At 37.0% G+C, this 23559-nt stretch overlaps 1 protein-coding gene across 2 annotated transcripts in view; it reads left to right on the top strand.

The window, feature by feature from the left end:
- LOC149142372 (uncharacterized) overlaps positions 1 to 23559 on the top strand; it is a 260366-nt gene that overhangs the window by 74489 nt on the left and 162318 nt on the right. For both annotated transcript variants that reach the window (XM_089449395.1, XM_089449393.1), the window contains 8 exons: positions 3218 to 3319; positions 3729 to 3872; positions 4053 to 4147; positions 4259 to 4388; positions 4511 to 4615; positions 6785 to 6891; positions 6973 to 7024; positions 14389 to 14478. In XM_089449395.1, the coding sequence (XP_089305521.1) occupies positions 3218 to 3319; positions 3729 to 3872; positions 4053 to 4147; positions 4259 to 4388; positions 4511 to 4615; positions 6785 to 6891; positions 6973 to 7024; positions 14389 to 14478 (825 nt within the window). The remainder of the gene's footprint in view (positions 1 to 3217; positions 3320 to 3728; positions 3873 to 4052; positions 4148 to 4258; positions 4389 to 4510; positions 4616 to 6784; positions 6892 to 6972; positions 7025 to 14388; positions 14479 to 23559) is intronic.

The raw sequence follows: 23559 nt of genomic DNA, 5'->3' as shown, positions 1-23559 counted from the left end.
AACCATTTCTTCTGAATGCAAGAAGACTAAAAAGATTCCATGGTCACAACAAACTATAGACACCTATGTGGTCCAAAGAAGGAACAAATGAAAGTTCTCAAGGAGAAGCTAGTAAAAAAATGCAAATGGAAAGGGCATACAACGGTGCCATTGAAGTTGAAAAGCTCTGGAAATGAGTCGTTGAAAAACAAGTAACATGCCTCACTAATTCCATAAGTAATAAGCCATAATGCTATTTTCCAGAGGAACACTTCAAAGCTCAATATCAACATTTTTTAAATATACAAGATCTTTGTCCAGCCAAATCAAACTTAATAAAATAGTTGGTTCAGGAACCTTGGTGTTGATCCTGACAAGATATGATAGGGTGGGCAACTGCCAGCTCCTCTATCCTTGGTGCATTCTATTATTAACATAGACAAATATAAAAAGCCTTAGAACCTATTATTTTTAAACGAATAAAACAGTATAAACCTTAATCAGAAAGATGATTGAAAATCCATAAAAAATAGGAGGACAAACTTACTGAAGATATTTATATATATGTACAATATCGACTTTCTCTTGCCTTTCAGGCCTTACAGTCTACAGATACTCAAAGTACAGTGAATGGCTAAAGCTGCAGGGTAAGGTATTGCTAAAACCAGCAAAATACAACACCACAATCGTGTTGAAGATTGATGTCAAAGACAACTAAGGCATGGTAAATTTTTGAATAACCTGTAATATGCTTCAGAGAGTGGGAATCTTCTTGCTATATTTGCAAACGATTAAGTGAACCCAACTAAACAGCTCCATCACAGATCTGTCAAACCACACTCACAGCGATCTCAAACGCAAGACCACAGCATACAGCGCAATGACAAATTGACAATCAAACGCACTCGACAGCTTGTGCCAAATCCTTCCGGCACCATCATTTATAAAGAAAATTTTGGTGGGAAGCAATGAAGAAAACCAGTATGCGACCCAAGGTTTTCTCGTAAACAGGCAAATAAAACTGCCAAAAAAACCATCGAACCACAAAAAAACCGTTGAAATTCGCGTTAAAATACGTTCAGGTTCGATTTTCAAGTTCGATTTTTTAGGTTCGATTAGGTTCGAATTCGTTCAAGTTCGCCATTCAGGTTCGACTTTCAGGTTCGGCGAACCTGAACGAATTTCAATTTTTTTTTTTTTCAGGTTCGGCGAATTTCGAACCTGAACCTTCAGGTTCGTCGAACCCTGTGACATAGGTACTCACTACCCCTTGCTGTTGATCACTGATTCGCCTTTACTTTGCAAACCCCGCTCTAGTAAATCGAATGACTGATCACTCTGGTGTCACTTCCAACTGACCCTCAAGCCTCCTGTTATACTTTTCCTGTTGGTCCTTCAACAGCCGAGATTACATCTCTAATCAACAGCGAAGATTAGATTTGGCTTGATCCATGACTTTTAGAACCTTCTAACCCAGTTTTATATTAATACCCATTAATATTTTATTTTTCCTAAGTCTAGACTTAGGGACTCCATTAAAAATATTAATTATTTTAATATCTCCCAAACCGGGTACAATCTGTCCAAACCATTTCTGGGTCTTGGAGACCTCATGTGCTTTAGCCTCTCCACCAATTTTCATGGCTAGAGCACATCCAATGCTACCCAAATCAACATTAACATACCAAATTTTGTGCTTCGTTTACCCATAATTTTCATGGTATATTTAAGTTTCACCTGCACATTTTCCTTGCTGTTAGATCTGCTCGGATTTCAGAGTTCCAGGGACCTCTTAACTAAGTACTTTACCTTGGGACTTTGTAGTTAGGCTTTATAATTAATCTACTTATCTGTAATTTTTAGACTTATTTTCCAGCTGTTATGTAATTAAGTACATTGGTGGGATTTTTTTGAGATAAACACCCAATGGGATTCAATCCCTTGACCTCATATGATCAATTTCCAGCTTGCTAAAAATTGCATCTCGCTGATGGTAAGAAGCTTTGGAGTGATCCAAAAGGGTCTATTTAACACCTCTTAGCCTCCCTACCCATAGATTCTTGATCAAGAGTGCTAAGTCACTATTTGGGTGGCCTTTTAAATGAGATTTGCCTGATGTCTGTGTGTTTGTCTGCAGATTTTACAGTCTGCAGTCATAGGACAACAAGCAAAATAACACTAGAACCCCTCTAAGCAATACTCCAATCACAGAAATAACTTCATATTTGGTTAGTGTATTTTATATACACTCATTTTGATTAGTCATACCAATATATTTCTCGAGTTTGAATGTTATAGCTTGCTGGTTGTAAGTATTTACTACAATTTTTTACATAGTCAGCCAGTAGGACAACAAATAGTTAACTCCTCTGTTTCGCCCATAGATCCAATTTAAGGCATTGATCTTATTGATTGGGTGAGGTATTTTAAAGGAATCTTCTCATAGCCATCAAGGAGGTAGCTGGGCTTAAAGAGTGGGGATTTGGGCGACAGTGGGCCCTCATCTTGTGTGTGTCAATCAGAGTAGGTTGCATGGACCTCAACAACCCTACTGATTTGATTAGAGACAGGGATAAAACTTTTTAAAGGGAGGGCATGCTGTGTACCTCACCACATAAGCTTTTAGACATTACATAATATAAATCAGCTATTTTGTCTGTAAGCTCATAATTTTGTAATAATGTTCTTGTCTTAGGTCTTTATAATACCATATTTTGATATCTGTAAAATGCCATTGTTGTGTAATAAGGGTCTTATCACTTTTATTAGTAACTAGAGCTTTTAAGTTTTAGGGTTTCCACCTCATTTGGTATAAAGAGTCCCCTTTCATTTGTAACATTTATCATTTCAGAAATACAATCAAAAAGTTCCTTTGGAGAAGTTTTGTCCATTAATCCTGATTTGCAGGTACAATCCACCCATTGGGTGTGCAGGTGCCTCCACTAGTTTCGTTCTTTTCTTTTTTCTATCTTTTGAGTTTCACTCCTATCATATTTCTGTTGTTATTTTCAGTTCCTTGGGTAGTTGCAATGATAGATTCTTTTTTGGATACAACCATACTGCATTCGATGTAGTACTTTGTCACACACTTGCATCTTTTCTCCTTCATTAGTTTTGCTATATTTTTATGATTAATAACTAGCTAGCAAGAAGTATGAATTTTGAATAAAATGGGGTTTTTCTAATCTGTTTGTGAGGAGTGTCAGTTTCTGAAATAACAACTTATTTTGCTTTGCAGCTCCTGAAGGACTTCCCAAAGGATTTGGTGTCACTGAAAAGAGCCCAGGTGCTTTGCTTTTACATTGGCCGACCTGATCTTTCTCTTCAGCTTGTAGAGCAGGTATTGCTTCCCCTTTCTGTCAGGTATATGTCTAATACGCATTCTGAAGACCTTGACGTGGTATATAAGTTTTAGAGACCTATTATATTTATTACTAATCTAATTGAATAGTATTTCAAAAAACATATGGTGTATCTCATAAAAGATGCATGATGATTCAATTTTCTCATACGGGGTTTTCTATGGAATTGAAAATTGCTTTGGTGAGCAGTTAAGAAAGATATTCTTTCATTTCCTTCTAGGTTTTTTTTATCTACTATGCATGCCAGAAAAGAATTAAACAACCAATAGAAGTTAGCCTGTAACAGGAGTCAGGACATTTCTCTTACACTCTACCTTTCAATCTGAAAATTATATGTTCAGAAGAGTCTGAGATTTTCTATTCATAGATTCTGACTTATCAAGGCAGGTTTTGCCAGCAAATCAAGGTGAAAACTATATATATGGAATGCTTTCATTTTCTTTACTGGAGGTTGGGCGAATGGGGGATGCAGAATTGGCTTCAAGGAAAGGCTTGACAATCAAAAGTGATGACCCATGGTCTCAGCATGCGGTGTGTGCCACAACACAGCAGACACTTAGCATGCTGTATTTTAAATTTTTATCCAAGATTGATGGCTTATTTTTTGCATTGCATTTGAAAAATAGTATTTTGTTTTGGTTGGGGGCACCTACTTTATTTGTGTTAATCATTTTACAACATGTCTTTGATCTCCATTAGTTTTTGGTACAGCTATGTCATGTGTTTCAGCATGAATGTCGCTTTAAGGAGGCAGTCCAATTTATGAAAACATGTTTGGATTCATGGAATGCTTGCTGTTCATTCATGTGAAGTAGTCTTTTCCCTCTTCTATCACTGTTCAGTGATCCATACATTACAGATGGTAGGTAGTTTGCAAAGTGGGTTCGATCATGCACTGACATATTTTAGGGTGCCAGGTATACTCACAATTGGTGGCATCTAGCGTTATGTTACTTGGAAGGCCATGCACATTTGAGTAAAGTGCTCCATATATATGACTCCCATATCTTGGCTTCTTTGCAAAGAGAGAATGTTGATCCTTCACACGTCATGATTACTATAACCTTTCTCCATTTTTGCTAAATTGGGAGAGTGACCTGGTCTAAGATATTCTTAAGATTACTTGCTCTTGGTTTTCATTTGCAATTGGCTGTCTTTTGGGTTCTCAGGTTTACTTGAATGCTCTAGGGTTGCTGTTGAATATTCATGTGCATGGACATTCTGGTATTATTGATGATAGAATGAGAGATCTTTCATATCACCTTCTGGATCAAGTGAGTACTTACAATCATGATATACATATTGGAAATGCATGGTCCAAAAGGTTTATGCTGATGTCTGATAAGTTAATTGCTTCACCTTGTCCTATCTTATTCTGAATAAATGTGATTTAAAACACTAGATGAGATTATGACTATAACAGACATTTACCTATGCAGATTTGACTTCATGATTTATATATTAGACCAAACAATCAAATGGGATTGACATGTAAATATCAGAAAGAATTATATAGCCATACACGACAGTCACCAAAGAAAGGGGCTTTTTAGAAACATGGGAAAAATAGATTACAAATGGATGAAAAGACTATTGTTTGAGTGAGAAGTTAAGAATGATTTAAATGTTGCAACCCCAAAACCTCAGTCAATATTAAATTGACATCATGAAGTATGAAGAGGTTTCAGAGCACATCTAGAAAAACATAAATATCTACATAAGAAAGACACGTTATCCAAGATAAGAAAGGCTGACTCAGACCCAAAATGCAGCTTGCAATGAATTGTGATCAAGGCTGGCATCAAATCACAGTGCTGAAATTGAGATGACCAGGGAAGAAGCTCCAGTCACTGGACAATGTAAAACATGGCTAACAACCATGAATGCAACTTCTAAAGTGAATATGATCAGAATACATTTCCACAACATACGTTTATGAACACCCAACTGCCAGAGTGATACTAGTAGATCATGAAAAACATGAAATCTGGAGAAGTAATTGCTCTCAAAAGTTTGTGTCTATGCAATATATTAAAATATAAAACACATTTAATAATAAAGGAGACTAGAAGCAACTAATAGTTTGAGTTGGTAGCAGGTAGTTCAAGTTTTTTGTTTCTTCTTCTTCTTAGGGGGCGGGGAGGGGGATAAATCTGATTTTTGGGGTTTGTGGAAATAATAACATAAACAAGCTATTGTATGAATTAAGGTGGGTAATTACTAATAGATTATGATGGTCACCTTTTTATAGGACTTATGTAAATTAATACATGTAATAAGCAGTGGCTTTTTAGGTAGGCATATAAGGTGTCAAGTTTGGAAGTTGAAAGGTTAGTTTTATGAAGTTGCAATTGAATACAATATTGAAGTCTAAAAACATATGTAACCCTACAAGGGTGGATGAACCTTCCAAATAATAAAGTTAATATTATTATCAGTCTTGCAAAGGGAATATATTGCCAACGCTCCAGAAATAAACTTATCTGAAATATAGAGGAAGATATTGGAAATCATTGGAAAATATCAGCACACATAAACTTGGATTGAAAGCTCAGAAAATATTGGAAACATTGGCACCCTGAAAAACTCAGGAAAAATTGGAAATATTAGAAGAATTTGTAGATTTTTTCAACACTGATTATTATCATCTCTCTTTCTCTCTGTTTTATGTGTACATTATCTGAAATTTGAAGTTTCAAGCAAATGATCTGCATACATAATTTTGCTGATACAATGCCCAATGGCAAAAATTAGAAGGGAATCCCTTGCAGGAAACTATGAGCGTAGTTTTGTCTTGCACGCAACTACTAACATTCCACACCTTATCTTCTCTTTTCATAAGTACAATACTAAACTTGTGCTAATCTGCAGGACTTACAATGTCAAGTTCCAATTATACATGATCAAGTGTTTAATGTATATCATTGATTAGACAAACTAAAGTCTCATGGACACATAAAAATGTTAAGATTTTTGGTTTTGGCTGTGTATGTCAGTGATGGTCTTGTGGACAGAAATATGCTTATTCTTAGCCAGTGGGTCATTTTCTAGATCAGCTGTAGTTTTTGTCTGAATTTGAAATTCTTGCACATATTTAGGATGGTGTATTTTATGATTACTTCTAGCTTTGTTCTAAATTTTTAATTACTGTAATGAAAATCTGAGCTATGCACAATCCGTTACTCAAGGATAAGTTGGGGTAGAGCTAGTTTACTTTTTGGTAAATTGCGACTTTCATTCTTTACAAGTTTGTATTAAATGCTAGATATGATATTTTAACTCTCACATAAAATGTATTAATATTGACCATTTTTCACACAGGTTTTCATCTTCTTGACATTTTAATTTATTGCATTATGGGACATGTTTCTTCTCACTCCATGTTCAACCAATTGTGTATATTTCTTAACACCTTTTTGATTAGAAGTTGGTAATTTTTCCAGTCATTATGGCACCAAGAATGGCTCCTAGATCTTTTGGCAGTATGGGCACTTACATTTACTAATAAGTTTTCTCAAGCAGATCAGTTGCTTGAGGACATGAAATGCAGGTGCGCTAAGGTTCTATCAGAGGTTCTTTGTGGGTTTTGTCTTACATTAGATTCTATTGTGACAATAGAATTGTCTTGCAGGGTTAATGAAATGAGAGGAAAGAAGAGACAAAGTATGCAAAGAGTACTACTGGTACGTGCACTTATTTCCTCTACCTTTGGTGGCATAGACATAGGAATAAATCTGAGTGCGTTAATCTAAACTCTTTTCCTCTTTACCTAACATTGATTTCCATGTATATTTTGTACACATTAACATATTCTAAAAGACTTCTTTATCAAGAACAACCACTGAAAATGTACAAATTATTTTGAAAATTTATGGCTTATCCTTCATCTATTTTCCTACTGCATTCTAATTTGATTTTAATCCCAGGTGATATAGTGATTAGATAATAAATTGTAAAGTTTTGTAGATGTTCTATGCTAAGAGCAATTTCACTTTTCTCACAGCAATCATACAAGTAGATAAGCAAAATGCAGATAGAACATATAAGCAGATCTTACAGAAGACAAATCAGAAACAAGAAAAATGAATGTGTTCGTTTCGGCGGTCAACAGGATGCTTCAACCAGCAAAGTCTCCTTTGGTCAGCCAGCCCAGCATGTGTCACAACAACCCTCCTGGTAGCTCGTACTTTGAGGATGAGAGAGGAAGATGTGAGTTGAGTTGTGTTCAAATTCTCTCCAACTTTTCCTGAATATATATCCATCAATGAGGGTGTGTGACACATCTGTTGGGCATGTGAGCCTACATTACAAAACTGTCTGACCTTGCACATATAATTTATTAAGAATAATAAATTCAAAATATAAGTTTTGCTCATCGGATTAAGACTATTTTTATATGGATTTTACACCTCTCAGAAAGAGGAATCCAACAAAAATATTAGCCTCTTAATCTGAGCATCAGAACATGGAGTTTGGACCTAGTTGTCCAATTTTAACACTCCCTCTCAACTAGGGAGAACTCCATCTATTAGTGCAATTAACATCGTGAGTCATCCCGCCGAAACTTGCTTTGCTGGCTTCTTTATTTCAGAACAGAAGTGGGTCAGTCACAAAGACATCATTCCCCGACTGACATAATCAGTCCAGAGGTCCCAGACCTCACAAATCTTGATCCCAGATCAAGTGGTTGGACCATGCCATCCTAGATAGAGAGTACGGCAATCTCTGATGCGTCCATCAGTCTTTGCTAATAGTCTCTAGCTTTTCCACACCTCATTGGCCAAATGAGAGGTACTTCCCATGAGCCCTGAACTCAATGGGTAGGATGCATACGGGGCACAGATTAAATGAGTGGCGAACCAGCTCAATAATCACAAGGGTGGGGCAGAAGCATTATGAGTGCTTATAGCTCCGAGAAGCTATCCCCAAAGCCCCCCAGAGCTCCCAGAGCTCATCGTCCAACAGGACCCATATCATAGGGTCTTTCCACGACACCAAGACTCTCACGGAAGGTTAGGAACTTGACCTTCCCCAGGGGCTTAGTGAGAGTATCCGCGACCTGCTCATCAGTTCCTATATGATTGAGCCTTACGGCGCCTCGCTGTACCATATCCCGGATAAAGTGGTACCTGATATCAATATGCTTGGATCGGTCGTGGAACACAGGATTCTCAGTCATACGAATCCCACTCTGATTATCACAGAGTATTACAGTGGTATCTAGCACATGTTGGAACAGCTCACTAAAGAGCTTCCTCAACCAAACTACTTCACAACAGGCCATACTAGCAGCAATGTATTCGGCCTCCGCGGTGCTCAAAGCCACCGACTTCTGCTTCCTGCTCATCCATGAGATCGAAGCAGAACCAAGATTGAAACAGCATCCAGATGTGCTCTTACGATCCACCACACTGCCAGCCCAATCGGCATCAGTATATCCCCGGAGTATCACACTCCCGGCAGTGTATCTCAGCCCATGGTTTATCGTGCCCCGAAGATATCTCAAAAGATTCTTGGCACCAACCCAGTGAAAAATGATGAGGCTCAACCATCTGTTGACTCAAAGTATTCACTGCAAAACATATGTCCGGACGGGTGTTCACTAAGAACATCAAAGCTCCTATGAGTTGACGATACTCAGTAGGATTGGCCAAGATAGGCCCTGCAGCGCTGCCACTCAACTTCTTAAAGTTGAGTTCCATTGGTGTCGACATGGACTTACAGTCCACCATCCCAAATCTTTCCAAAAGCTTCACAATATACTTTCCTTGAGAAAGGAGAATCTCTCCAGGTCTCTGCCAGACCTCCAGGCCTAGGAAATAGTGCATCAGTCCTAGGTCTTTCATCTCGAACTCAGCAGCAAGCTCCCTCTTACATTGATGAATGAGAGGGTCATCACCTGTCAGGAAGAGGTCGTCCACATACAGCACTAGAATGAGAGGCTTTCCTTCCTCAACCTTAAAGTAAAGGTTTGGATCAGCATTGCTTCGAGTGAAGCCCAGCTTCATCAAGTAACTATCCATCCTCTCATACCAAGCTCTGGGTGCTTGCTTTAACCCATAGAGGGCTTTCTTCAACCTGCAGACATAAGTGTCTTGATCTTGAACTTCAAATCCCAGAGGTTGTTCTACATACACCTCTTCCTTTATTGCACCATGCAGAAAAGCGGTCTTGACATCCATCTGATGAAGACTCCATCCTTGCGTAGCAGCAAGGGCTATGATGGATCGGATGGTGGTATATCGAGCCACAGGTGCAAATATATTGTCATAGTCAATTCCTTCCTTTTGAGAGAAGCCACGGGCAACAAATCTTGCCTTAAACTCTTCAGCACTCTTATCAGATCCATGTTTAATCTTGTAGAGCCTTTTAGCGGTGACAACAGATTTGTCCTTCGGTCTCGGGACCACATCCCAGACATCATTCTTCATAATAGCCTCATAGCATCCTTCCAGACTTGATGCTTGATGGCTTCCTCAAAAGATCCAGGTTCAGATTGTATAATAGTACTCATGGCAGCTAGATACCCTTGGTATCTACACGGCTTCTTGCTTTCTCGGAATGTTCCCCTTGGGGCAGCATGACCCTCAGCATCTTCGAGGGTGTCCCTGAGCCATGATGGCCTCTTTCCTAGAGAAGGGGAAGGATCAATAGGGTCCATTGGCCCTTCAACATCAGGCATAGTCTCATCCTGGGGTTCTTCCAGATTTCCAGGTCTTTCTTCGTGGTTTTCTTCAGATCTAGGAAGATCTACTACTTTCTTCAGGGAAGCATCTTCGTCAAAAGTGACATCATGGCTTATCTCTACTTCCCTTTGACCAGGTACATAGACTCTATATGCCTTAGAAGTCTCACTGTAGCCCACAAACATTCCTTTCTTCCCAGTAGCATCCAGCTTACTTCTCTTTTCTTTCGGCACATGAAAATAGACAAGACATCCAAAAATTCTAAAATGTGAGACATCAGGTTTCTTACCAGAAAAAAACTCTTCGGGAGTTTTGGAGTCCAAAGCGGAATGAGGGCATCGGTTTTGAATGTACACAGCAGTATTTGCAGCTTCTCCCCACAGAAACTTTGGAAGACCCTGGTCACATAGCATGGCACGGGCAGCTTCCACAATAGTCCTATTTTTGCGTTCAGCAACACCATTCTGCTCAGGAGTATATGCAGTGGTAGTCTCCCTCTTAATGCCAGCTTCTCTGCAAAAGTCTTTGAACTCATTTGATGTCCATCCAGGTGGCATCAATAGGAAGCTCATCAAACTGTGTCGAACATAGTCAAACCTTGACTCAATATAATTTCCAGAACACTGTGATCTTCTTGCTGTACTAACTAACACTGCTTCAGCAGTTATCCTTCTCATCAATAATGAAGGCCTTCAAGTCTGCAGTAGGCCACGCAGTCCAAGACTGATAGAACAACCTATGCTGCTCGCTATGGCCTGCGGCCTAGCCCATCAGCAAGATAGGCCTATGATCCTCAAACAGTCAGCAACTAATAACATATGCTGATCTGATGACAGTGACTTATCAACCTTGAAACAGTCCTAAGGAACAACCCTTATCAATGTGCTGCCACCATGCTTCTTTTATTTATAGCAACCGAAACACTGTCCTTCCAGACCTCCTTATACTGTGAATGCGTATAGGGTCAACAGACTGCGGATTCAGGCCTTCTGAAGCTGCGGATTATGAGTCTCTTTCTTGAGCACTGCTGAGATCACCATCTTGCTGCTCCTCTAACATCATTGCATCACCAAGAACTTCATTGTTGTTGCAATATCTTTTAGTGTATCATTGTTACGCTATGGTTGCCCTTAGGATCTCTGCACCATAAAGACCACGACAACACTTCGCTGTACTGCTTCTTTCATTATACTTAAATTGTAATAATCATGTTATTACTTCTTGTGATCCTTGTCATTGTGACTGCTTCTGAGATCATATTCATGTCGAGATCACTAGATCCGAATACAATGGAGACTATTGATATGGTATATCTCCTTTTTCAGGGATGCCAAGAATCAATGTCATCACCGAAACATACTTCATTAATCTGGTTATGCTGAGACAGTAATATATATGAAATAGAGATAATATTCAAAATGACCTTCGTTGATCCGAGAGAGTAGATCCATCACTGCTCCCTTGGAGTATACCGAGACTGCAGCTCTTGATTTGATTGTCACTGCTCAGATTGCAGTAGACACAGTCATTATTGAAATTCTCTTCAACGAGATTATATGCCGAGACTGATACAGGAATATCTCTGAAAGAGCGGAGATATCTTTATGCTGAGATTGTCATATCAATCTATTCATGTAATGCAGAGACTTTCATTATAAGGATTAGGTTTCTGTTGAGAATCTATATAGCTCAGACCTCATTGCAGTGTCCTTATCCGAGATCTTCATTTCCTTATCCATCCGAGTTTTGTGCCTTTAATTCATAGGTATGCCGAGAGAATATTTAGCCCAGTTCATGGATCAATTCTGCGTCCTCATCATACCTTCGAGTTCTGGTCATGAATGCACCTCATACCCTAACCGAGGTGCAGTCAGATCCAGCTTCTCCATGCGAGATCTAGCATGTGTGATTTCTGCGTTCTAGACTGCGGCTCCACTACTGCTTCATTCCCTTAATAGTATGATTATTATAGTGGACAGAGTTCTGACATTTATCATGTAACTGTTCTTCAAAATATCAGAAGTATCGGAGTTCATATGACTGTCTCCGTGACTGCACATAGGTTTTCACTGCGGCTTCATTAACTGTGCGTATATATGTATGGACTGCGTCTTCATTCCAAAGATTGCGGCTTCATTAACTGTGCGTATATATATATAGACTGCAGCTTCATTAACTGTGCGTATATATATATAGACTGCGGCTTCATTATTCCAGCGTATATATGTATGGACTGCGGCTTCATTATTCCAGCGTATATATGTATAACCATTCCCAGCGTATAAAGTGGTTCCATATTGCGTATACAACATAAACAATATTGGATATATGAACAGCGTATCATAATTGTTCTTTATGTCCTGTGTTTACTTATATGCGGCTTCATTATTTCTTCAACTGCGTATTAGTACTCCTCTTGACAGCTACAGGTCTCCTTTTGCACTGCGTCCAGACCTCCTTGTAAGACATGACTGCGGCTTGACTGCAGCTACGTTAGCCTTACTGCGGTTGTCCCTTATATGAACACACGTTAACCTTTAACCTTACTGCGGTTTTTCCTTATATGACTGCGGCTTCCTGCGGTTAGGGCATCACCCTTGGGCCAGCGTATCTGTTGGTTCTCTCCTTCCAAAAACCCAGACGTGGAGAGGAGATCACCTCAAGAATACCTGTTCTTCGATGATGATTGCTATAGATAGAGTTTGTCTTCACCTCAGCTCTGATACCATGTAAAGTTTTGTAGATGTTCTATGCTAAGAGCAATTTCACTTTTCTCACAGCAATCATACAAGTAGATAAGCAAAATGCAGATAGAACATATAAGCAGATCTTACAGAAGACAAATCAGAAACAAGAAAAATGAATGTGTTCGTTTCGGCGGTCAACAGGATGCTTCAACCAGCAAAGTCTCCTTTGGTCAGCCAGCCCAGCATGTGTCACAACAACCCTCCTGGTAGCTCGTACTTTGAGGATGAGAGAGGAAGATGTGAGTTGAGTTGTGTTCAAATTCTCTCCAACTTTTCCTGAATATATATCCATCAATGAGGGTGTGTGACACATCTGTTGGGCATGTGAGCCTACATTACAAAACTGGCTGACCTTGCACATATAATTTATTAAGAATAATAAATTCAAAATATAAGTTCTGCTCATCGGATTAAGACTATTTTTATATGGATTTTACACCTCTCAGAAAGAGGAATCCAACAAAAATATTAGCCTCTTAATCTGAGCATCAGAACATGGAGTTTGGACCTAGTTGTCCAATTTTAACATAAATCCTACCATTTCTATTAGTTTTTTGTACGATTCCATTTTTGCTACATTATGAGGGCCTTTTGCTTACTAGTTTATTCTTGGAAACTTTGTAGAAGAGTTTATTTGTGGAAACTTTGTAGGAGGGACTTTCTTTTCATTGTTTGGCGTTTGAGATTTCTTTTAGAAAATTGTGTTTGAGACGGTTACCCTGCTTCTTTATGAATTTGGTTGTCGTTTGTATTTCTTTTCTGTAGTAAACCTTTATTCTCAACTAGAGCATTCTACATTTTATAGATGAATTTGCCTTCACATTAAAAATCTTTGGCACAAGGCAGTGCTCAAATTTGTAGCAGAGGTGGAAGATTATCGGATCATAGGTACAAGGCCATAATTAGATTACATGAGAAGTTAGAACAAATCTCTCGAAACTTCAAACTGATAAAATCCAGATGCTGATTGATTTTATTGAAGACAATTGGGTTACTCAAGTGGGACTGCCTATATGTGCGGTGGGAACCCTGGTGTTGCTCCTATTCAGGCATTATGAGACTCCAGTGATTTCCTTCCTCGTATTTTCTCAAAGAAATAAGCTAGCAGTAGCTGAGACATTTTTAGAATGGTTATCATATGGAGTATTTTTGAATTTCATACAGTCTGTCTATAGAGAAACTAATTTCCCAACTGCTATCAAGTTTTTCCTACTTGTAAAAGTTGAGCACCAATATGGGATAGGTTTATGTCTAGAAAGTAATCCAAAATCAATATTTAGGTTTCTTAGCTAACATGGTTGAGTATCGTATATGGATTCAGAGACAGGACAATGTATATTGACCAATAAATTTCAGCTAGTTAAAACTTAAAACTGAATATATCAACCTTTGCAAATACCAAATTGGCATATGTTATTCAGGTAACGTAATATATGAATCTTCAAAAAAACCAATCTTTCTTCTCTTCTGTCAGTTTTTTCCATGTACATATTTTTGGACATAATGCAGATGCTTTATTTTTCCTGTTAATGTGGTCACCCACAAATTGTGTGGTCCTTAAGTTTATCTTTCTTGAGATAGGCTAAGTTTTAACCATTATTGTTCTTTTATCAGCTTGCAGAAGCCTTGTATCACTATGGAAAGAGTGATTACAGTCAGGCATATAACATCCTTGGACCAAATTTTAATGTGTGCGAATGCAAGGTATTTTTTCAGTCTAATAAAATTTCTTGTTCTTTTCATTATGAACACACAATTGAAATCAAACTGAGAGATTATATTAGCTAGAGAGAGGATTGTCAAAACAAAACATGTAATAGAATTAAGCTACAATGCATGCCAGATGGAGAGTTTGAAATGCTTTTAGACTCTTGCATGTATATTTTGTCATAATTTGTTACTAGCATTCAATTGTGAAGATTGAAATCTTTTCTTCAAACAGTCAAAATAATATCCTTGGTTTATATTCTCTGAACTGACACGATTAATTTTTGCAAGAATCATTTCATTGCAGCTGTTAGTAGAACTAATATATTTTGATTCTTTACGAAGGGAATTAGAATGGAAATGGACATACCAAAAGTATACACGTGGAAACATTATTACATCACAACCTCCTCTTTAGAAATAGTAAACTAAGTAATATTTACACAATCATATTGTCTTCTTTGAATGATAAGTAGAGGAGTTCAACATTACTGCTATTGAATCGAAGAAAAAATAGAAAAGGTGTGCAGTTCTTCCTAGGTTCATCCGATATAGATCTTCTCAAATTCTTATGTAGGCTGATTGACTGCCAACAACATGTGCAGTGTACTAAAGTAGCCCCTGTTGTCTAAACTCAATCGATGTTAATGTGGATTATGGTTGGTTTTAGTGAAAGACTTGATGACATGAATTATAGATAGTTTTAAGAGAGAATAGAAGACAGATTAGAAAACTAGTCATTCATCTACTTTCAACCTAAGTTGCGCAAAACGTGGAAATGTTTGGAAGTTTCCAATAACAGGGACGGATGGAAATATGACCCCCCTATTCACAGTCTGAATTAGTTCATACTTAGACATGCATGGCTTAATCTTTGAGACAAGCATATGACTACTGGCAGGATCAACCAGGTAAAAAGTTATATATATATAACTTTTTATAAATAAATATTATATAATTATAATTTATTTTTATATAATTTTAATTAAAAATTGTTTCTGTATTCAAGCTTCTGTGATCCATAATGAATTAAGCAAAGCCTTTCGGTAGAAATCACATAAGAGAAATTTTTGGCCGACGCGTTTCAAACCAACAAGTATGGTTCATCATCAGGACCAGATCATTGCTTAAAAATTGTTTATTATATTTTTTTAAAAATATTTCATTTTTGCCCTTTATCAATATCTTCCATACTCACTTTCATTACCAATACCATCTACTAGAAAAACACAATAATAGGAAAGTACCCAGCTAATGATACAATTTCAATCATGCAACATTATTGGTTGGTAAGGGCCATGTGAGAAATGTGTAAGGTGTTGAGAAATCTAAGGGCAGCTAGATAAGGTGATTTCTCTTAGTTTGATAACTGTTTGTGATGTTCTTTTACTTAACTTGATGTACTTTTTATTAGCTTATTTTTTTACTTGATTATTATTGTGTTCTTTATAATCAAAGAATTACCAAACAATAAATATCAATGAGTTAAGAGGACACAAAATGTAGGCTACTATCCGGGGCAAAAACCTCTCCTCTTGAGAGGAAAACCCACCAGAATTATTCTCTTCTTATAGAATGTTCAAATGATGAATTCCAAGAACTCTGACACATGACAAAGACCCCTCCAAGACCAAGTCAAACTTCTTGATGAGCTTTCCTTACATAGCTTAAAACAACAAACTTCGACCTTCCAACAACTTCTCTAACAACTTTGACCCCGACAACTTCTTTAGCAACTTCGATCCCAACAACTTCTCCAGCAACTTCGATCCCAACAACTTTTCCAGCAACTTCAGAATTTTGTTGCACATGAGAGAGAGAGAGAGAGACCGAAAAACTTCTACTCTTGAAATTTGCTTGCCTTAGAACTTCTTCTTTTTAGGATCGAACTTCTTCTCTTGCTTCTTTGTATGTCTTGGATGTGTTCTTCAAATGAGTGTGAATGCCTCTTATATATAGGCTTCCTAGGGGTACAAATTGCCTCCATGAGGCTGACTTGTTGCAGCTAGGTTGACTTTTCTTGGAGGGTTTTTTTATGATTCAAATAAATTTCTTTTACATAATACAAGATGCTCAAAGAGGGCTTTACATATTGCAATTACTCAATTGACTCCTCGACTTTATGACAAAGCCCTAGAAGCACTCAATGGGTGCTTGACCTATGAATAAAATGACCTTGAGCATGAAACCCATGCTTCAAAATAATAATTATAAAAGTTCTTTTTCTCGTTTCATCAAATACATAAAATCATGATTACAATAGACATTATGAAGACCAAACCTAGTTACACTTTCCAACATTTCCTCTTAACTAGGGAGGTATTCATAATTCATACAAGGTAGTTCGACATTCTCATACTGTAGAATTCTCATAAGAAGAGTCGGATTGTTAAGCCATCACATAAGCTATCTTATTAGCTTATACCAGTGCATCTCATCATATCAACCAACATTGTCACATAACAAGGCCTTGACTAATATCTCTATCTCTCCACAAGATCAGAGCACAATGCTAGGGAGACCAATGATTTATAGACACCATTATCATTGTCTCTCAAGGCACATACCCCATCGAGATGTTCACAAGGTATGTCCTTCTAGGACCATTCTTGTCTTGGATTAACACATGCTCAAGGAATTTCTTCTTTGACTACTCTTACCTATTAGATGCCTTACTGCATCCTCAAAGGGTATCGGAAACCAGATGCTTACCCAATCCTCCATTCTTTCTTCATAACATGAAGACAAGAATGATGTGTCCATCTCTCCCTTATGACCTTCATTAAGACTTACAACTGTTAGTCCTGGTCTAGTGCATGAAACATGAAGTAGAGAATCATATCTGTCATTCCCTCTTAACCAAGGAAGATCTAATAATTCCTATACAAGGAATATACAGAAGCTCCCTATTAACCAGGGACTTGCCCAAGCTCCCTTTCAACTAGGGACTTGTTTCCAACAACAACTATCTGCTCTATGGTGGAGATCATGGTACTATTAGTTGCTTGTAGGGCTCCACTTTTTGCATCATGTCATGAACTTCAACTTCTTCATCATGGAGCCTTCTTCTTCATTACTTCTTCGTAGGGCATCAACCATCTTCTTCTTCCCTTCAAGAAAACATAGTGTTGAACTAAGTTACTAACAGTCATGTCATCCTTCTCTTCATCAGGAAGTGACCTTCTAGTCCACATCTGGCTATTCTTCATACAACTACCTTTTCCAAGTCTTCATAATTTTCGGATCTTCCATCCAATCTTAGTTGTAGATAAACTTCTACAACTCTCTTTCGGTAGCCTTGTTACAACCCAACCAGATGCTTTCAAAAATCAAAATGAACATTAAATCAAAGTTACCTTTTTATGATGGCCTTTCGTCATGACATCAACTTCTTGTAACATCAACATCCTGCACATGTATGAATCCATCTCCAAGGCCTTCATTATCAAGGTTCTCCTTTTTCTAGTATACATATCAGGGTTTTCATACCTTCTCCATGGAGATGTCATAGCTAATCCTTGATTTCAAATGTTGATCACTTATCTTACGTGACTATAGATACATCTTTTATGAACTCTTTTTTCACCTTCTTCACATATTTCTTCCTCAGGATCTTCTATTAATAGTTCCTTCATCATAGGAACCATAGTTGTCAGGTACCTCATATTTTCCATGAGCTCATATAATGTTGATCCCATCATGTTATCATATAGAAGAGTTCAAGGCACATTGTATCTATGCCTTCATGTATCATTCTAATGGAAGAGTTTCTTCTTCATGCTCATGAGATAGAGCATTCTATCCATTCTATCTGTAACCATATGGTGACACGAATATATACATACCTCTTCCTTCTTTTGGTCATCTAGACTTCCTTCAACAACTCCCTTTCCTTGATTGAAGATGAAAGTACTTCAACCAACTTGACATGCTGCACATCTTTGTCATCATACCATCATCCTTCCAAACTGTAGATCCCACACTATGTGGAATGTATACTATTCGTGTGACACTTGCTTTTTCAAGGAATGATGAACCCTTCTAACTAGGATTCCAATGAAGGATCTTGATGATCCTTATTCTGCAAATGCTCCTTTCTAATGATGGTGATGTATGATAATCTCTTTATCTTCTATCTTGCTGCTGTCATACCATCATCCTTCCAAACTGTAGATCCCACTGTATGTGGGATGTATACTATCTGTGTGATATTTTCTTTTTCAAGGAATGATGAACCCTTCTAACTAGGATTCCAATGAAGGATCTTGATGATCCTTATTCTGCAAATGCTCCTTTCTGATGATGGTGATGTATGATGATCTCTTTATCTTCTATCTTGCCAGATGACTTTGTCAAGCCATATATATTACTACTTTGGTTATCCTTATATGCTTCCAATGAAAATGCCATGAGCTACATTCTCTTCATCATGATGACAATTTCAACTATATGAACTTCTACTTTGGTTATATCATGCTTCTATGATGATGTCATCTCTATTTCTGCTATAATGCATACTTGTGATGCTTTCCATCATGACTACCATCTTTTACAAACTGAAAAGAACTTAAATGTATGATGTTACCTCAGTCATAGTAGAGGTCTTTTACTTCCTCCTTCTTTGACTTCTTCTTTTCAGGTTCTTCTATTTCTTCGATGACATGGGCTTCATTTCTTTCTTTTCTTTTCTTGTTGTCCTTCTTGAGTTTAGGACAATTTCTTTTGAAATGCTTATATTCATTACATTGTATCTTTGACATGTCAAGCTTCTTCTTTTTTCGAGGATCAAACTTTCCAAACTTTCCTTTCCTCCTAGCCATGGCAACATATGCTTGAACTTGTTCATTTGATCCAACATCGCTCTTTGCCTTTAACCTAGTTTCTTCAATTTTGCATAATGACCAAAGTTCACTAAATGGAGTGGCTTCCTTCTTTCCATAAATACTTGATACAAAGTTGCCCCATTCATCAGGTAGTGCATTGAGCACAATGGTGGTCATTTCTTTATCAGACATTATTTCCCCTAGCTCTTGTAGTTGATCTCTTATTTGAGATACCCTCATAAGGTATGAGGCTACCCCTTATTCCTTTGATACCTTCATCTTGTATAGTTCGGTTCTCAATGATATAACTTCTCCTACAGTGCTTACGGAAAACAATTCTACCAACTTTTCATAGATTTATTTCGATGTCTCCATCTTTGCTACATAAGGGATGAGTGAATCCTTGATTGATTCTATGAGGATTCTTTGAGCCCTTACTTCCCCTTTCATGTACTTTGATAGTGCTTGAGATTTCTCTTGAGATGGTTTGGAGATTGAACCCTTAACATATTCAATAACTTCATTCTCTATGAGGATCAAATCTATCCTCTTCTTCCATGCAAGGAAATTTGATGACCCAACTAGTTTGTTGCTTTCCTTGCAGAATGAAGTCATGTTGATAGTAGATTCAGACATAAATATAAAGATACTTACTTGTCAAGTGAAGATGCTCCTTGATGATGATATCTTCAACTTGATGCCTTCTTGATGATGATTTCTTCCTTCAAAAGATAATGTTTCTTCTTTAATGGAGATGCCCTTCTTTAGATATGAGATTCTTTCTTCAATGTGAGGGAGATGGCCTTGGTTCTTTTGATGATGAGGTGCTCTTTTGGATGATGATTTGTAGAATGTGTGAGCTTCCCAAGAATGCTTCAAGTGTAGAGTCCTTTTTTGAATGAGGTGGGGTCTTTGAGGTTTTCTTCTTCTTCAAAGTGTTGTTGCTTCTAGATGGTATGATCCTTGTGATAAGATGGGTAGTCCTCTTTGATGTTCCTCCTTGTGCTCGACCTTTATGTATGCTTCTTCAATTAATGATATTCAAGCTACCTCTTCTTGTCTTGTCACCTTAGCTCTAGTACCATGTTGAGAAATCTAGGGGCAACTAGATAAGGTGATTTCTCTTACTTAACTTGATGTACTTGTTATTAGCTTCTTCTTTCACTTGATTATTATTGTGTTCTTTATCATCAAACAACTACCAAACAATAAAGATCAATGAGACAAGAGGACACAAAATGTAGGCTGCTAGCCAGGGCCAAAACCTCTCCTCTTGATAGGAAAACCCACAAGAATTCTTCTCTTTTTATAGAATGTTCAGATGGCGAATTCTAAGACCTATGACCTTTGACAAAGACCCCTCCAAGACCAAGTCAATCTTCCTTCTTGATGAGCTTTTCTTAGACGACTTACAACAACAAACTTTGGCCTTCAAACAACTTCTCTAACAACTTCAACCCCAACAACTTCTTCAACAACTTCGACCCCAACATCTTCCTTCTTGATGAGCTTTTCTTAGACAACTTACAACAACAAACTTCAGCCTTCCAACAACTTCTCTAACAACTTCAACCCCAACAACTTCTTCAACAACTTCGACCCCAACAACTTCTCAAACAACTTCGATCCCAACAGCTTTTCTTGCAACTTCGATCCCAACAAATTCTCCAACAATTTCGATCCCAACAACTTCTCCAACAATTTCAACCCCAACAACTTTTCCAGCAACTTCAGAATTTTGTTGCACATAAGAGAGAGAGAGAGAGAGAGAGAGAGAGAGACCCAAAAACTTCGAATCTAGCTTCCTTCTTGAACTTTGCTTGCCCTGGGATTTCTTCTTTTTAGGATCAAACTTCTTCTCTTGCTTCTTTGTATGTCTTAGATGTGTTCTTCAAATGAGGTCGAATGCCTCTTATATATAGGCTTCCCAAGGGTACGAATTGCCTCCATGAGGCCGACTTGTTCTTTCATGTAGGCCGACTTGTTGCAGCTAGGTTGACTTGTCTTGGAGGGTCTTTTATGACTCAAATAAATTTCTTTTACATAATACAAGATGCCCAAAGGGGTCTTACATATTACAATGACTCAATTGACTCCTAGACTTTATGACAAAGCCCTAGAAGCACTCAATGGGTGCTTGACCTATAAATAAAATGACCTTGAGCATGAAACCCATGCTTCAAAATAATAATAATAAAATTTCTTTTTCTCTTTTCATCAAATACATAAAATCATGATTACAATAGACATTATGAAGACTGAACCTAGTTACACTTTTCAACATAAGGGAGTTTGACAGCCTTACTATATTCTTATTTAGTAAGTTTGACAAGGGGGTTAATAAATTTTAATGATATGGGCAGTCACATGTTCTAAGCGTAAAGTGCTATTTATATATATATTATTTATTATATGTATTTTTATATACATTATTTTAAAAATATTAATTATATTAAAAGATTTAAATTAAATAAAATGATAAAATTTATAACATATAAAAGAAATATATTGTTTTGATAATAAAACTTAAAGATAGAATATATACATATATATATGTTGTAACTTTTTTATAAATAAGTTAATAACACATTATCTTGCAAGAAAAAAATAATGAGACACATAAATGCCATTATAGAAAAAAATCCAGTCTATATTAATTCTTATAGATGATTACATGGTGTAAAATCCAAAATTATTCTTTATAGATGAGGCTGTACATCCAAGATTCCAAAATCGGCCTTTATTTATTGCTATATGTGCTGAAAATGAAATAAACATGAGCTAATGACAAGTCCAATTACATATCCTAATAATACTAATCCTCACTAACAAACATACAACAAGGTATTTTTTTAGCAGAACAAGATCGTGGATTGATTAGAGATAAATTAATTTTAGGAGTGATTAAAGATAAATTTTAGTGGTAGATTAAATCCTTTTTGGCCATAGAAGGGCCCCACATCCTTCTTGGGTGCTTGAGTGAGCCCACAAAAGCAAAAAAGTCATGGAAACAAGGAAGATTTGGACCGAATAGCGGCATTTCCAAATATGGAAATACCATACATGCATTTCAACCACGTTTCAATGGCATTTCTGCATTTCAGGGTGTTTCCAGTATGGTTACACTAGCTTGGGGGCCGTTTCTTGCCACATAGATTTAAATGTGTTGCAAATAAATGGAAAATATAAATAAAATTAAAATTCTCTAAGCAATTTAATAATAATAATTTTGTTTATGAATAGCCCAAAGTGGTTGGTTTCATTAGTGAGGAGCATGGAGTTTTTCACTAGTGGGCAAGGTTCAATTTTTGTGAGGGATTTTCCTTGAGCCATGAGATCACCTTGAGGTGTTAGTTGAATTTGTTGTGTGCTTAGAGATATTATATTAAATGATCTCATGAACATGCACACATAACTGGATCAAAACCTACACCCATATTCTTTAATTTAGAATTCCCAAGTATTATTTCATTCAATTGAACAATCTAAACCAAGGCATGTTGCCAATGGAGATGCCCTAGGTCACAAGTTTAAATCCAATTTTGTCGTTTAGGAGTATCAATTGCTATTATATCTAGCAGTGTAGTTTTCTTTCATTCAGGTATTTTGGGGAAGAGGTGGAGATCTTCTGAGATTTTCCTTAGGAATTAATTATAGACAAATTTGTTTATGAATATCTGTAACACTTTTCTATTAACAATGGCACCAAAAATTGACATTGTTCTTATGAGTACTGATAGTGGCTCAGACTTGAGTTATGGCAACTAGTTGTAATACCATTCCCTTAAGCAACTTTCTTTCATGTACAATGAGGAAAAATATTTGCATTATATATACATAAAATAACAAAATGTATTTGATTGCATGATGCATGATGGCTGGACTTTAGTGGATCAGTATACACTAGAAATAAAGACCACATTTTTCTTGATTTGATCACCACATCTTTGAAGGAAACACTTAGAATAATGTTTGCTAACATTGAACTAAGGAAGAAGATAATAGGAAGAGAAAGGTATGTATATGATTTTCTGTTGGGATTCTATACTAGTTATATGGAGAATCTTTAAAATGATAAATAAAAAAAGTAGCGCACTCATACTTGAACAAGAACCTTGAGCTTGAAAGAGGTTTTGTTACTTCTATTATCATTTGAGCTCGATTTGCAGTAGGTTAGACTTTAGTGTTAGTCCTTAGTGCTTGATGTGGCAACTCATTATAGTGCTTAGGTAGTGTTCGGACTTCAACTTTACTT

This window comes from Pinus tabuliformis, chromosome X (assembly GCF_031772625.1).
Source record: "Pinus tabuliformis cultivar Carrire ecotype Pingquan chromosome X, CPIR1, whole genome shotgun sequence".
NCBI lineage: Eukaryota > Viridiplantae > Streptophyta > Pinopsida > Pinales > Pinaceae > Pinus > Pinus tabuliformis.
Note: the sequence above shows the minus strand (reverse complement) of the source record. Positions and strands in the feature narration are given on the sequence as shown.